General features: G+C 36.8%; 1 protein-coding gene across 2 annotated transcripts in view; it reads right to left on the reverse strand.

Moving 5' to 3' along the window:
- Nucleotides 1–1149: 1149 nt before the first annotated feature.
- LOC115523398 (T-cell receptor-associated transmembrane adapter 1) overlaps nt 1150–16606 on the reverse strand; it is a 38597-nt gene continuing 23140 nt past the window's right edge. For both annotated transcript variants that reach the window (XM_030329410.1, XM_030329409.1), the window contains 3 exons: nt 11571–11632; nt 8508–8596; nt 1150–3281 (listed from right to left, as the gene is read on the reverse strand). In XM_030329410.1, the coding sequence (XP_030185270.1) occupies nt 3000–3281; nt 8508–8596; nt 11571–11632 (433 nt within the window). In that variant the 3' untranslated portion in view covers nt 1150–2999. The remainder of the gene's footprint in view (nt 3282–8507; nt 8597–11570; nt 11633–16606) is intronic.

Below are 16606 nucleotides of genomic sequence, written 5' to 3' on the forward strand. Positions count from 1 at the left end.
AGAAAACAGATAATCAAGACTGTTGCTTTGAACCTAACCATACCAATAACTGCATTAAATGAGAATGGTCTAAATACCCCAATTAAATGGCAGAGATTTTCAGATTGGATTAAAAAAGCAAACAAACTACATGCTGCCTATAAAAATGAATTTTAAATATAGAGGACATAGAAAGCTTGAAAAGCTCTATCAACCAAATTAATCTAATTGGCATTTAGAGAACATTCTATCCAACAAAAATAGACTATGCACTCTTTTCAAGTGCATATCATCATTTACCAAGATAGACTATATTCTGAACATTAAAGAAAAGCTCAATAAACTTAAAAGGATTCAAGTCATATGTTTTCTTACTACGATGGAGTTAAATTAGAAATCAATAAGAAAGAGATCTGGAAACTCTTCAAATACTTGGAAACTAAATAACACACTTCTAAATAACCTATGGATCACAGAAGAAATCAAAGGGAAAGTAGAAATATTTGAAATAAATAAAAATAAAAACACAATATATCAAAATTTATGGGAAATTTATGAAACTAAATGCCTATTCTAGACAAGAAGAAAGTCTCATTACTGAGCTCAGCTTCCACCTTGAAAAGCTAAAAAAAGAACAAATGAAACCCAATAAACAGAAGAAATAATATAATACAGATCAGAGGACCAACCAATGAAACACAAAATATAAAAACAATGGAAAAATTATGTCAACAGTAACTGGTTCTTTGAGGAAATCAATAAAATTGATAAATCTCTAACTGGAGAGATAAGAGGAAAAAAAGAAGCAAATTCCTAGTATCAAAGAGAGGTTAAATCACTAGATTTAAGATATTAAAAGGATAATATGGGAATATTTTTATCAACTTTATGCCATAGATTTAACAACTTAGATGAGAGGGACACATTCCTCAAAAGACACAAATTACCACATTCACTCAACAGGAAATAGATAAACTTGAATAATCTTTTATCTATTAGGGAATTTGAATTCATAGCTAAAAACCTTCCAAATTACCGGTCATCAAGTATATTTGATGCATAAAACTCAAAATAGAGTGGAATTCAAATGATATAAACTAGAGGCAAAAGATTCAAATATGTTTAGGGGTTAAGTGAATAATGTAGGTGAATGATGTAGGAAAAACTAACTGCCAAAATACAATCAAACTTTATTTTTACTGAACCATGCTATGTACAGAAATGTAACATAAACATATACAATAACAAAGATTTTATTTTATTTTGAAAATTAAATTTAAAGTCAATATATCATTGCTAATTATTATTTCCTATGTTTCTGTGGTTCTCTAAAGTCAGAAACCTGATTCTTTTTTCTTTTGTCCTTAGACACTAACATTTTTTGGATTTTTTATGGCATGGACAACTTCAAATATTTTACTTTGGCATTGACATTTAGTTTTTTACCAGTTCATAATAGGAATAGTTATTGACAGAAGTTGTTACTTCCAAATATGGATAGAATTCTTATACAACAGGCTCTCTTCCTTCCTCTCTCTTTACATTGGCGGCTCCTCATTGTTCAGTTCTCAGAATTAAAACGTTCTCTTCAGAGATGCTCTCTCTCTATTATTATTTCCCATTCTTCTATTTTCTTAATAATATTTGTTTTTTACTAGTAGCTATACTTTGTTAAGCTGATACTCATCTTTCCTACTCATCTGTAAGTTCCATGGACGCAGGGTTCTCTGTTTCTCTCATTGTACACCAATGTCTAACTTGGTACCTATACACCAGTAGGAGCCCAATAGAATTGAAGAAAGAATGAATAAAATCCATGAAGCTCTGGTCAGAGGGCAGGACTGACAGCCCACATGTACACTTTTCTTGGTCAGTGATGATTTGAAACCCAGTTAAACTCCTATTCCAAATGGAGAAAGATAACAGAAAGTTTTTTAAATAACTTTTTGGAGGGCCTTACAGGATTTTAAATTGGACACATACTTTGAACAAACTCTTGACCTTTTAGAAGTATGTTCTATGGAGACTCACTATGCATACCTTTTAGAGCAGCAATTCCTTTCCTAGGCATGTAGCCTCAAGACGAAGTCAGATAAGTACTTAAACACACGTGGAGATGCATTCTCATTACAATAATTATATGTAAAAATGAAAAACAGAACTCGGAAAATAGCTGAATACACTTTCAAATTATTTAAATAAATTCTAATGTCATCAGTGAATTGCTATGCAGGCATTAAAATTATAATATGTAACTGTATTTAGTTATAGTTTAAAAAAACAAGAAAAATAACCCCCCAATATATTAAGTGAAAAAAGTTTAAATAATATGTATAAAATAATCACTGCCTTCTTTGGTATAAAAGAAAGAACAAAACAATGGATGTATGCACATAGGCATGTCCAGAAAAATTTCTAGAAGGGGATATAGAAAGTTGCTCATAGTGATTATCTCTGGCTAGTGAAATATCTAAATTCTTTGTTATAGTTGTTTATTGTTATAAGGGACATGCATTAAATTTATAATAATTTTTAAAAGTAATAAAGGTAGTTCCTCTGGGGAAAATACTTTTTAAGAAGATTCTTCTACTTCTATTAGGAATATATTTGATGTCCCATGGCTTTCAATCAGAAATTTCTTTCAATTAAGGGGTATTTCATATTGATGAGACAGTAAAAATGCCTTTTAAAAAGTGACTTTTACTTTTCTTTCAACATGTTCTAGAATATACTTATGCTTAAAAATTTTTTTTAAATTTTATTTCACTGAGTATTAAGCATTGTTGGTGAAATTGTGACTTTGTTATTAGGCTCAGTTGGCGAACTTGATTTTGTTTTACATTTTACTACTTAGGCATTTGTTAAGCCAATTCAAATAACTAATTTTCATGGCACTACATTTGGTGTGCATGAACATAAGCTGTGGATAAGAGGTAAGCCACCATCCCATTAGCAAATGATGTAGATTGTCACCCTCCCAAATCATGTTATTTTCTTTAACATTTCCAGTAAGAGCCAGATTACTGAGCTATATCATAGTCCAGCGAGTTTATAGGTTCTCTCTTTGCACGAATCAATCCAAATAGTCTGATGGGGTCATCATGAACATTTTCCTCTACTTCCTGGCTCTCAAATGGGAAGTTGTCTACTGAAGTGGTGTTAGAAAGGATGGCATCTGCAGCACATAACTGGGTTTCTTCGTCCTTGTGTGACAGATCGGTATTCTGTTTCTTGGGCTTTCTGCGCTTCCCCTCAGAGTTGTGATCCATGAAGGAATAGAATACCTGTGCTTCCTCGGTTGTCTAAAAAGAAAGGCATGTTAATTTTTTATCGTTAGCTCATTCTTTAACTTTGATGACTTCTGGGGATTTCTAAGGTCTATGAAAAACAAGCAGCTTGTTTTCTGGGCTCTGGCTACCTTGTTTTGCCAAATTTGGCAGTTAGGATGAAAACAAAAAACAATAGTCAACTCAAGCCTCAAGACTTTTGAGATGAGATTTTTGTATGCATATTTTTATTTCTTTCTTATACACAAAATAGACATGAACATTTTAGATGGACCTTTATGTGCATCTCCCCCTGCCTTTACCTTATGTAGCTCTTGCCCTGTGTTGCTTTTACCAAGTGACAATACTCTAATTTGTTAAACCGGGAACAAGCATGATAGGAAGGAATTTCATGAACCTCAAAATGTACTTTACCCATGTTTAATAACTGGTGATTTGACGGTACCCATAAAAGTCCCCAATTTTTCTACTTTTGAGATTCAGGAGTATAAAGATTCAGAAGTATAAAGATAAGAGTATCCATTTATGTGAGTGGCATCTGGCAAGAATTACATTTTCCAACTTCCCCCTTTTATTTCCTCTTTGCCTTCCTTTCCCCAGATTCCCTTTGAGCTCATTTTAAGTTGTCCTTGGAGTATTAATTTGCATCCAAGAGGTCCTCTCTGGCCTAGACCAGGGTCAGTACTAGAATAAGAAAAACAGAAGACTGCAGAAACTTGGGGGAACAAACAGGCTGAAGGCAAAACCTTGAATTTGGTGTTGGAAAGCCTAGGCTTGAATCCCTGCTCTATAACATGATCATGAGACTTTGGGCAATTTTAAAAAACTATTTGAGCCTCAATTTTCTTGCTTATAAATTGAGAGTACCTATCTCACAGGGTTCGGAAGAGATAATATATATGGAAGCTATAATCATTGTCCAAAGATAAGTTGGGGGATTATAGTTATTCGAAGTTGTAGGCTAAAACTGTAGGACAGCCATTGAATAAACCACACATTTCTGTATTAAGGATTCACCTTTAAGAGTAGGCCAAAATTATATAAATTCATGGAGCATGGAGTAAGGAAGCGACACTCAGATTAACAGACCTTTGAATGTATCGGTAAGCATGTCCCTGTTGCACCCATTTTCATGCTAAGAATTACATGTTTTATCTTTGTTACCAGGTGGAAGAGATGGTTCTCTTTGCAACCTCTCTAGTATCTTTGACTTTTTGTTCCTAAAATAGTAATTCCTGGTAAATTGCAATGACTGCCTCACTGGTATCCTGGTTCTAGTCTCTTCCCTTTGCCAGTTAGCCTGTGTGCTATCTTCAGATTGTCTTCTTCAGGTGCAACTTTCATATTTTTCCCATTCTGTCTCCAAAATTTTAGCCTATAAAATCTGAATTTCATATTCTGACATTCAAGGTCTTCCATGTTTGTACTTCACCTTTTTATTTTGATTCTCACTACCTGCCCCCTCCCCAAAAGTGTATTCCAGGGAAAGTGAACAATTTACTGCTTTCTGCACACACCTTGTACTTCTACTTCCTTTGCCTTTGCCCAAACAGAGAATGAGACATCAGTGATGTTCAATAATAACTAAAAGGCACTCAGTGATACAAAGGGATGGATATCTTTTTTGTCTGTCCAGCACTTTGTTCTATCATTTTTCTTTGATAAATTCCCCATTGTCCTTTGGGAAACTCTTTTCCTCTGTCTGGTCCGAGAGAGGCTGTCAATTACAGTGCTGTACCCCACTCCTAGGGCAAGACTAAGCATGTGACCCAGGCTGGAACCAATCATACCACAGAACAGAAGTTGGCAACAGAAGTTGGTCCAAGAATGGACATGTGATTTAAGCAGAGCTAATTATATGGCATCTTTGGGATTTATGTACAGATGTAGGAACAGAAAATGTGTTTTTTCCTTGATACTGGGAGGAAGAAAATCTGGATCTCCCCATGGCTTGCCCAGTCCGTGGAAGAGTCCACTGGTAATAGAAGAGAAGGAAGTCATTAACCAAGAGAAGCAGGGAAGAGAAATGGAGAGAGTCCTCATATTCAGTCTTCTCAAAAACAAAATACACCCTACATCTCCCAGTTACATGAGGCAGTAATTTCACTTTTATGCTAAAGTCATTTGAATCTGGTTTCTGTACTTTTAACTGAAAGCATTCCAAATAATGTATGTCCAGTCAACAGTTGGTCAACTTTATCAAGCGCTAAAGAATTCAGAAAATGGGAGTCCCAAGAAAGGATCACAGATTGTACATGAAGAGTCACTTCTGGGGGTTCCTGGTTGGCTCAGTTGGTTAAGCGTCTGACTCTTGATTTCGGCTCAGGTCATAATAGCGCGGTTCATGAGTTTGTGAGTTTGAGCCCCACATTGGGCTCTGTGTTGACAAGGTGGAGCCTTCTTGGGATTCTGTCTCCCTCTTTCTCTGTTCCTCCCCCACTTGTGCTCTCTGTCTCTAAGTAAATAAATAAACTTAAAAAAAAAATTAAAAATGATTCACTTGACTTCCAGAGTGTGGTTTCAGATGAGTGGATGGGTGGGAATTATATAGCCAGGAGTAAAAGAATGTGTATCTATAGACACAGCAGAGGAGAGTAAGAATCAGTTTAGGGATTATAGAGAAACACAGGTTGATGGCAAATTTTGTTGGTTTGTTTGTTTTGTTTTTAAATATTGGGATGATTTGTGCATATTAGTAGGTAAATAGTAATGATCCTTTAAAGAAAAAATGGAAAATAGAGACAAATTAAATAATTGAAGATGCAAGATCTTGAAAGGAGAAATGGTCATGAGCATAAATAAGGTATTGGCTTTGGAAAGGAAAGTAGATACTTTTGACGTAGGAGGGAAAGGCAACATCAGTGGGAAACTGTGACATGAAGAGAAGAGGAGCAAGCTCACACTGTGGTCCTCAATGTGTTTTAGGATATGGGAACTGTGTGGACTCTTTTTACTATTAGGTTTCCTGATGATCTCTTCCTAGTTAATGGTAGACTTGGGTATTAAAATTACAACTTCTGAACTGTATACATCATTTTAAAGGGCGAGGAGCTTGTTTCTTTTTCCAACAGACGCTTTATCCGTAATGCTTTCTGCATAATATTGTAGGCTCCTTATGCTTTTGTAATTGACCAAAGTTAACAAAGTAAGTATTGTAGTAGCAAATTGGGTAATGGTTTTGATGATAATGATCATTCTAATAAAATAGAATTGAACAAATATAAAGAAATTATATTTAATTTGTGAAACCAAATTTATGAGAAGGGCATAATAGAATAAAGGCTAACCTCTTTAGAACTGTCTTTAAATATATCATTTACAAAATAGCAGACTGTTAAAGGCATTTTAAACTTGCCACAATTTCCACTTAAGTAAAAGCCAGATGTGGCACAATTCATATGTACTAAATAGCAACTTTTATTAAGAATTTTCTGTTCTTTGGGGGCACCTGGGTGGCTCTGTCAGTTGAGCAGCTGACTCTTGATCCTGCCTCAGGTCATGATCTCCCATTTAATGGGATCAGGCTTCACATCAGGCTCCATGCTGACAGAGGGGAGCCTGTTTGGGATTCTCCCTATCCCTCTCTCTGCCCCTCCCCTGCTCATGCACACACACATTCTCTCTCCCCCAAAATAAATACACTTAAAAAAGAATTTTTAGTTCTTTTATAGTTATGGTGCTTTGAATCTCTACATTTATGATGGTGTGGTTATATTTTAACCTTTGAGAGATTTTCTTTTTATTATGGATTTAGCAGATCCTATTATAACATGAAGTTTTTTTTTAAGTTTATTTATTTTGAGTGAGACAGAAAGCATGAGCTGGGGAGGGGCAGAGAGAGAGGGAGAGAGAGAATCCCAAGCAGGCTCTGCACCGTCAGCGTAGCGCCTGACTTGGGGCTCGAACTCACAACTGTGAGATCGTGACCTGAGCCAAAATCAAGAGTCAGGTGCTTAACCAATTGAGCCACCCAGGCACCCCAATATGCACTTCTTCCTACCTTTTATTAAAAAAAAATTTACTCTTAATTTAGCATCGGGTAACAGGTTTTGCATCAGAAGATGATTTCACATTTTGCTTAAACCTTACCACATCTTGGTTTCTTAAAAACTCCAAGAATTCTGATTTCTTAACTAATTCATAAAAGGAAAAAGAGAAAAACTCTGTATTAATGGGAGGTTTACAAGATATGACCCATCTTAGGGAGGAGAATACATTCTGTTATACAGGACTAAGTTTAGATCCTCTTTGTATGTAGTATCTGAGCACTTTAGAACATGTTTTTCATCCTTCTCAAGCCTCTGTCAAATGGGAGAAATAATGCTGCTTCCCTCATAAGACTCCAAGAAGATAATGCATGTAAAGCACATATGATAAGGTCTGACACATAATAGCTGCATTGGAAGTGCTGGGCCTATGACAATTTCTAGAGAGTAGCAAGAGAGCACAAAATTGAAGAGACAAAATCTGGGAGGACAAAGAACTCTTTTAACTGAAATTTATGACATGTCAACAGCATGTAGACTAAGAATTGTGAATGGCTTTTGATGAAGTCAGTGCTATGTCTGAGGAGGTTGAACTGATTGTGGTACAAAAGGGAAAAACTATCCATTTCTTCTTGGGTTTTCATATGTTCCTGCTTACACTTTGTCCTGCCTAACCCTATACAAGCTATGTGAAAATCTCTTGCTATTAGCCCACGCCCATAGAAAATATACTAAAATTTATACTCATTTGCCTTATAAAATAGAAGTATGGTCTTTTATATCCAGCTCATTTATCTTTTAAATAAAGCCCTTTCTCTTTCTCTCTCCCTCCGTCCTCCCGCCTCTCCCTATGCCCTCCTCTCCTCCCCTTGCCCCCATAAATTCCTGACATCTAGGTCTTTTGAGCATTATATATGTGCCAACTTTTGTATTTATCTTTGTGATGCACATAATTTTTTTTCAATCTGAAAGAAAAAGCTTCATTGACTAAGAAGAGAACCACTTTTCCTTTCAATCTATTGCCTTTGTAATGGTACACAATTCTGACTTTTCAAGTGTGTTTCTGAGCACTGTTTGCTTTGCCTTTGAGGTTCCCTTTAGAGCTCAGGTCCCAGAATTTGACGTTGATTCAGCCTGTAAAATCTCGGGCTGCTTCAGGTGTGAATCAGCATGTGCTGCTTTTGTGTTCTTGAAACATGTAGCTGTGCTGTGATCTAGGCTGAGGTTGATCCATAATACAGAAAACAAAGCTCACCTGTGCAGGTGCAGTGGCTTTTTGCAGTTCATTTGCAGATCTCTCAGGTCGTGCTTTCATTTGTTCATAACAATTTTCATCCACTGGTTCTGATGAGTTGAAAAGATCATGATTTACAGTGGAAAAATGAAAAATGCTGGTGCCAATAAAAATACACAACCCAAACACCATATAGCTGTAAATGTGAAACCCCCAAGAGTCATTTGATTTGTCATTTTTTGGAGATGCAAAAAATAAGGAAGCACAAACCATTTTATGGTTCAGAATGTGGAGAAGTCTTTTGCCCTGCAGCATTACCAATAAGACAAAAGAAGGTCACTTAGGATAAAGACTAGATCATATTAATTTATGCCATTGCAGGACATGACAGGCTCAACTTAAACTACCATTTAGATGTTAGAGATCCCATGTGTTCTATTTAGCCACGACTGCAAATGGTGCACGGTGGTGGCACAGTATAGTGCACATGCACTGATGATTGAAATTTGGCAATTCTTTCCATAAGTGAGAAGTTTTACTTAAAGGCATTTTATTTATTTTTTATTTTTTTAAGTTTATTTATTTTGGAGTGGTGGGGCAGAGAGGAAGGGAAAGAGAAAATCTCAAGCAGGCACTACACTGTCAGTGCAGAGCATGATGCAAGGCTCAAACTCAGGAGCTGTGAAATTATGACCTGAGTCAAAGTCGGATGCCTAATGGACTGAGCCACCCAGGCACCCCATACTCAGAATCATTTTAAAACCTATGTCCTATTTTTTTATGTTTCTTTAAATTCTTATTTAATTTATTCTTTCAACTTTTTAAAAAATGTTTATTTTTTGAGAGAGAGAGAGAGAGAGAGAGAGAGCACGAGCAGGGGAGGGGCAGAGAGAGAGGGAGACAGAATCCCAGGCAGGTTCCATGCTGTCAGCACAGAGCCTGATGTGGGGCTTGAAACCATGAACCATGAGATCATGACCTGAGCCAAAACCAAGAGTTGGACGCTTAACCAACTGAGCCACCCAGGCACCCCTTTAATTTATTTTTTTAATTTATATCCAAGTTAGTTAGCATCTAGTGCAACAATGATTTCAGGAGTAGATTCCTTAATGCCCCTTAGCCCATCCCCCCTCCACAAGCCCTCTAGTAACCCTCTGTTTATTCTCCATATTTAAATTCTCTTATATTTTGTCCCCCTCCCTGTTTTTATATTTTTTGTTTCCCTTATGCTCATCTGTTTTGTATCTTAAAGTCTTCATATGAGTGCAGTCATATGATATTTGTCTTTCTCTGACTAATTTCACTTAGCATAATACCCTCCAGTTCCATCCACGTAGTTGCAAATGGCAAGATTTCATTCTTTTTGATTGCCAAGTAATACTCCACTGTATATATACATACACCACGTCTTTATCCATTCATCCATTGATGGACATTTGGGCTCTTTCCTTACTTTGGCTATTGTTGATAGTGCTGCTATAAACGTTGGGGTGCATGTGCCCCTTCGAAATCTATGTCCTATTTTTGAAAAAGAATGTTTAGATTATGACTTTTGTCCCATATATCAGTGACAGTTCAGCCAGGCTGTTTTGAGGGTATGGAACTATGAAATGCTGGTCCTAAGTACTTAGAGTTTTTGTGCAACAGCCAGCAGACCTGTGCTCATTTCATCCTGTAGGGACGTGCATAATAAATTATCCATCCCTTTCTTTCCCCCCAGATAGGCCTATATGAAAGGGAAAAGAAAGAGAGAAAGAGTGACTTGTAGGATGGCCTGTCACCTGACAGAAATGTGGATTGCACCACTTTGATCCCACAGAAAGAAAGATACATTTACTAGTATAATGCAAGTTATCTTATAATCATTCAACCATTTCTGAAAAGCAACACAGAGGAGTGATGTTTCTCAAAGAATGGTCCATGGAAAACATGCATGACAATCACCTGGAGATTTGTCAACTAGCAAATTCTTAAACCATATTCTGGCCCTACTAAATCAGAGCCTGTGGGGTGGCACGGGTGTTCCCTTAGATACAGAAATTGCAGACATGGTGGGCTTTGCACCACCAGAGTACATAAGAATTGAAACCTCAGATATTATAGGTGGGTACCACAATTCTGCAAGGTGAAACAGGAGGGCAAATTATAGGATAGTCCTAAAAAGTCGTTTTGATTTCTCAGAGTATAGAGACTAGAAGACACTTTACAAAGAAGGGAAAGACAAAGATTAAATAATATCTTGAAGCCTTTAGTAGTCTCACATTCCTAACTTTAGGAGAATTGCATGGTGTTTTGATACACAGAGATTCAGAGAGTTTAGTCCATTCCTGGAAATCTCTGTTAACCCCTAACGTTCCTATCAGGAATTAAGTGAAGGACTTGTAGGGCCAGGATGGCGTTAAATACTAGCATTTACCCTTATGGCTTCTCTAATCAGAGCTCTGGGATCAGATCATTGTTATCTGTTTTAAGGAGTTTAGTGTCATTTTGTTTTGGAGTGGTTGGGATGTTTCAAGGAATACGGGAAGCTGGGAATTGAAAAGTACTTGTTACCTAAGAACAAAAAAATATAACCCACTCAGTGGCGATGTAGCTCTTTTCTTTCCCCATTTGCCCTCAACGTAGCCCTAGATTCTCTACTTAACCTGAGCAGATAAAATACAGGAAACAGAGTACGTGTTCATTGTTCCAGATTATTCAGCGTAGATTTGCTTTTGTAGACAGTGCCAAGCACTGTTTCCTGAGCTATTTTCTGTTCTAGAAATAGCTTTATTTCATAGAATTGTGTGTGTCAAAATTCATAGTAACAGGGTCTTCCTGTATTCACATTTCTTCCAGAGTAAAACAAAGAGAATATAGAAAAACAGGATGTTGACTTACACTGAGTATTTCAACACAATTTACAATATGTAGCTTTGGAAATATATACTAAATAAAATGCTAAATATTGTTGAATTTATGGTTGCCATTTGGGAAGTTTAAATGTGATTGCAACCAAAAATAAGCCACCTCAAAATGCTGTGGGAGTAAGGGGAGGGATATTAATTTGTAGATAAATATAATTTCTGGAAACATAAAACTTACCTGGGACCACATCATCTAAGTTACCATAAATTGGTGTGTCTTCAATATAATACTCATCCTCCCTATAATAATGAAAAATAATTTATCTTATTAGAATCCACTTTATACACAGTTCTTAACTGGTTTCTCAGCTAAATTCAATATATGATTATATGTTCTTGTTTAACCTCAGCCAACCACGGTAGATATATTTATGATGCAAGAGCACATGTGTGCCTGCGTGCCTGTGTGTGTGCTCATTTGAACAGGGTTCGTTTGGACTGTTCAGATAATAACAGCAAATACTTATTTAGCACTTAATGGTTGTCAAATGTTACTGGAGCTGCAAGTTCATTTATTCATTTATTCCATTCTCAAAACAATCTGACCAGATAGGCACTATAGCATTCCCATTTAATAGATAAGGAACTTGAGGCACAAAGAAGTCCTATAATGTGAAGGTGAGAAGACTAGTCAGTGTCAGAGCTGTAACTAGAACCTAGGTTATCTATGGTCTTAATTATACATTGTACTGCCTGTTTACGTCCCCAGACTATTACTCTGAATCATCTGCTGAAACTGTGTTTACTAAATACTAATTGACAGTGATGCTTAGGAAATAAAAGGCCGAAGAAATATTGTAGAGTCAGGTTGGAAGGTGTAGCAAAATGATTGATTCACCTATTCTATCCCGATGTTGTGCTAAATGTTTTATATACATTATACCAAAGTTCTAGGGAAATTCTGCAGAAATATTATTTCCCACTTTACAGACGGGAAGTCTGAGAATCAGCTAGATTAACATTATTTTCCCTAGCCTTATGTGTAATGCCAGCAATAAGTACCAATTTTGAAAGCTTTTCTTTATGCCAGTGCTCATTCAACCCTCAGAACAATTCTGAGATGCTTTTTCTTTTTAAATCCCCACTGTGCATACAAGGAATTTGCAACTCCTAGAGTTAAAGTGGCCAAAGACAAGGATAGTAACTTGCAGTGCAGGTCTGGTCCAAAAGCCCCAAATATTATTTGCTCTTGATGTTTGATTGAATTTCCTTACAGCTTCATCTGAGTAATCCTTTTAGGATTAGAGTAGACATCTTACCATTGTCACCAGACAGTGACAAGGGCCCTGGTGACCACCTTTCACAATGGCAGGCTGGCAACAGAGGAACATATCAGGCAGTGAGAGTGGCATTTCATAAAATAGTAGCAACTGCTTTAACTTTGAGATTACATATCATCATGAGCTGGAGGGAACTGCATGAAAAGAAAAAAAGAACACTTAACTGATCTCAAGGCATAACACCTATATTACTCCCTATGCTTCTGAAAGAAGGCACAGTATATGTAAATAGTAAGTAGGTGTCCTAAAAAAAAAAAAATCAAATGACAGCTGTATGAAATGGTTTGAAAAGTCCAGATGCTGGCATGTTTTTCTCTTATCTGATAACAAAGGAACTCATCTGTAACCTTTCTTTCCATCAGTAATTCAATACAGCTTAATATTGGGATATGGAGTAGTCCCTGTTCATGGTTTTTCTCTGGCTATGCAGAAAATATAATAGCAAAAGGTGAAGAATTTTTAATAAGACAATCCATCCATTTTCCTAGCTTACATAGATAGCAGATACAACCTGCAAATGATAAATCATGTCCAAAAAATGAATATCATTTCATTCCCTATGAATGAAAATAAGATGTGATTTATAATGCAGTGCCCTATGTCTACAGGCAGGTCTCAAATGATTAATCATCCGAAATAAACTATTACAAAGGAACAGTTGCCTAACCAACAAATTAAAAAATATATTTTTACTTGGCAATGCCAAATAGCTCCAGCATATTGAAAATATCTAATAAACTCTAAGCACAAATATTTGGCAGTGTTTTATGTAGAAGATCAACTACTATTAAAAATAGATTAATAAATAAAGTCATATCCTAGAGGCTAGTCCATTGTTCTGAACATGTCTGAAATGGTCCTCTGACCAATAAGCACATTTACTGACACTCCAACGTCTAAAATAATGTTAATGATATCTTTTACTGGGGGCCAAATTTCTACTTTAGCACATATTTTCTATATTTCCTATTTTTAAAGTTTTAATTTCATCATTATTTTATTGTGAAGAAGTCCTTTTAGAAAAGTGGTTGAATACTTTATTATCTAAGTAGATTAAATAAGTAAATTCAGTTTTTAAAAAAATCAGTACTTCCATCTGAGTGACTTTGGACATAAATTCTCTAAGTTTCAATTTCCTTATTTATAAAACAAGTTTATTAAACTATTTAATCACTATTTTTCTTTTCAGCTCTGAAATTCTATGATATGAATGTAGGGTTCCAACATCCAAATAAAAATGGAAGATATTTCTATAAAACTAAATGAAGCTATTTTAAGGGGCCAGAAAGTTGTGAGGTTGCAAAAAGAGCAAGCTTAGGGGTCTATCAGGAATTTTGCTAAGTGTTACCTTGATTTGCTTAGTAGGCATTTCTTCAAATTGTCAGATATATATGTTAGGCTCCATTAGTGTGTAACGTTTTTTAAAGCCATAAGAGGAGATAAAACTACTTTATGGAATGAGTATAGATAGAGAAGAGTTTCATGAGATTATCCCTGAACACTCTGATGTCAAAGGTTCAGGAATCAGCAGAGGAGAAGGAGCCGCTGGTAAGAAGGAAAATCAAAGATGGAGGTGGGGGGGGGGCACCCAGAGCCTAGAGAAGTAAGTGTCTCAAGAAGTAGAGAGCATCGATGTATCAAATGCTACAGATGGACTGCATACAATGACACTAACATTTGGCCATGTGGATTTCACTGGTGACCTTGACAAGAGCTGAGTTGGTAGATTACTGAGGGCAGAAAATTGAATAGAGTAGGTTCAGGAAAGAAGAGAAGAGGAGGAGAAGCCAGAAAATGCAGACAGAACATAGATGGAACTTTCATGTTTTGCCGTAAAAGGTGCAGAGCAATGAGGATGTAGCAATCTAGTATTAAGTATCTAGTATCTAGTATCAAGGAAGCTTTTCTTGTTTTCTTTTCTTTCCTTTTTTTTTTTTTTGAATGAGACAATACTCTTTATACATTGAAGGGAATAATACAAAAAGAAGAAGCAATGATACAGGAGGAAAAAGGGAAAGTTGCTGAAGGGATGGGTCCTGAGTACATGCTTACTGAATTTTTACTTTCTTTGCCAGGGACTGTGCCATGGCTGTAGCTGTCTTGAACTTGGGGTGAGAGGACCAAGCATAGACCCCTGGTCCTGGGGAAGAGTATAAACCTTAGCAGTGGCTTTGTACAGTTAGAGACTAAGAAGTGAATCCAGTGGTATTCCCTGTGAAGGGGATGGTCAATGGATTCTCAGAGCAGTGATATCTAATACTAAATTTTTATTCTCTTGCTCAGTGTTCCAATTTTCTTCTAAAATATCCATTCTTTGTAGCCTATTAAAGATACGGCACTTGTATTGCCAGTGCTTTGAGCACTTGAAAAGAAGGATCTTTCACCACGTTTTTGGGGAACGGACAATAGAAAGATCTGCCAGCATGAAGAATTCTAAAGATATGGGGAAAGACACCTAGAGCAGTGACACAGAGTTAAGTGTGACAAAAGGACAATCAAGAATAAGATTTGATTTTGGGGGGGGGGCGCTGGGTGGCTCAGTTGGTTGAGCGTCCGACTTCAGCTCAGGTCATGATCTCACGGCTTGTGAGTTAGAGCCCCACGTCGGGCTCTGTGCTGACAGTTCAGAGCCTGGAGCCTGCATCAGATTCTGTGTCTCCCTCTCTCTCTCTGCCCCTCCCCTGGTCACACTCTGTCTCTCTCTCTCTCTCTCAAAAGTAAATAAAAATATTTAAAAAATTAATAAAGAATAAGACTTTTGAAACCTATCTGTACTTCTCAAGGATTTTTTTTTTATTAAGTTTATTTATTTCTTTGGAAAGAGAGATAGAGACCGCATGAGTAGGGGAGGGGCAAAGAGAGAGGGAGAGAGAGAATCCCAAGCAGGCTTCCTGCTGCCAGTGCAGAGCCCAATGTGGGGCTCAAACTCACGAAATTGTGAGATCAGGAACTGAGCTGAAACCAAGAGTTGGGTGCTTAATGGACTGAGCCACCCAGGCGCCCCTCAAGAATTCTTAGGAAGAAATTCTTAAGAAGGGTTAGAGCATGGCTTACAGTTATTTGTACATTAAAACTAATAAACAGAAGGCTGGAAAATGTGGAGCTATTTTGGTTACAAGTGTGGCAGTGATCACGGTGAGGGCCTCAACTCCCTATCCACTTTGATGTCTGGGAAGGCTACTCAGAAGTTCTCTTGTCACAAGGATCCTCCCTCTTGAGAATGGATGAGGACAGCTAAAACCAGAAGTCTGGTCCCGGGCCCTAGGTTAGTGTATTTAGTAAAGAGGGGAAGTGAATGGAGCCTGCAGAGCCCCAGAAATCCAAGAAGTCATCTTAAGATGGAAGAATGGCTGAGATGAGACCTGTTTTGTCATAAAATCATGTTTCAGTGTCGCCCAGAAGCAGACCGTGCAAAAAGCTGCTGAGAATCTGTCCTAAGTTTTTTGCAACAGACTCTGAAACTAAGGAGTCATGATGTGTTTAAAGTAGTCATAAACCTGAACTGATTTCTGAAATTAGAGGGTAAATATACCGTAAACGGGCAGGAATTTTCTTAGACCTTAATTTTCATCTGATAAAGCAGTACCTTTGTTTTTAAATCAACTCTGCTTTGTATGGAAAGCATTATATTATAATCTGTATTTTTCAGATGATACAGCTGAAGTTCACCAATGCTCATTTTCCTAAGACTACAAGCCTAGTAATTACAAGAGTTTGATTCAAATCCAGAATTGTCTAGATCTCAAATCCATGATATACCCACTGTATAATACTTCTAACACAGATCAAAAGACCAGAATTGTGTAGAATTCTATTTTAAAGGAAAAATAAAGTGGACCAGAGGTAAATGCCAGGATGTGTGTATATGACTTTCTGTTAAATATAGATGCTACATTGTCTTTAAAGTGGTCACATTTTTGACCTACTAGTGCAG

Source organism: Lynx canadensis, chromosome C2 (genome assembly GCF_007474595.2).
Source record: "Lynx canadensis isolate LIC74 chromosome C2, mLynCan4.pri.v2, whole genome shotgun sequence".
Taxonomy (NCBI): Eukaryota; Metazoa; Chordata; class Mammalia; order Carnivora; family Felidae; genus Lynx; species Lynx canadensis.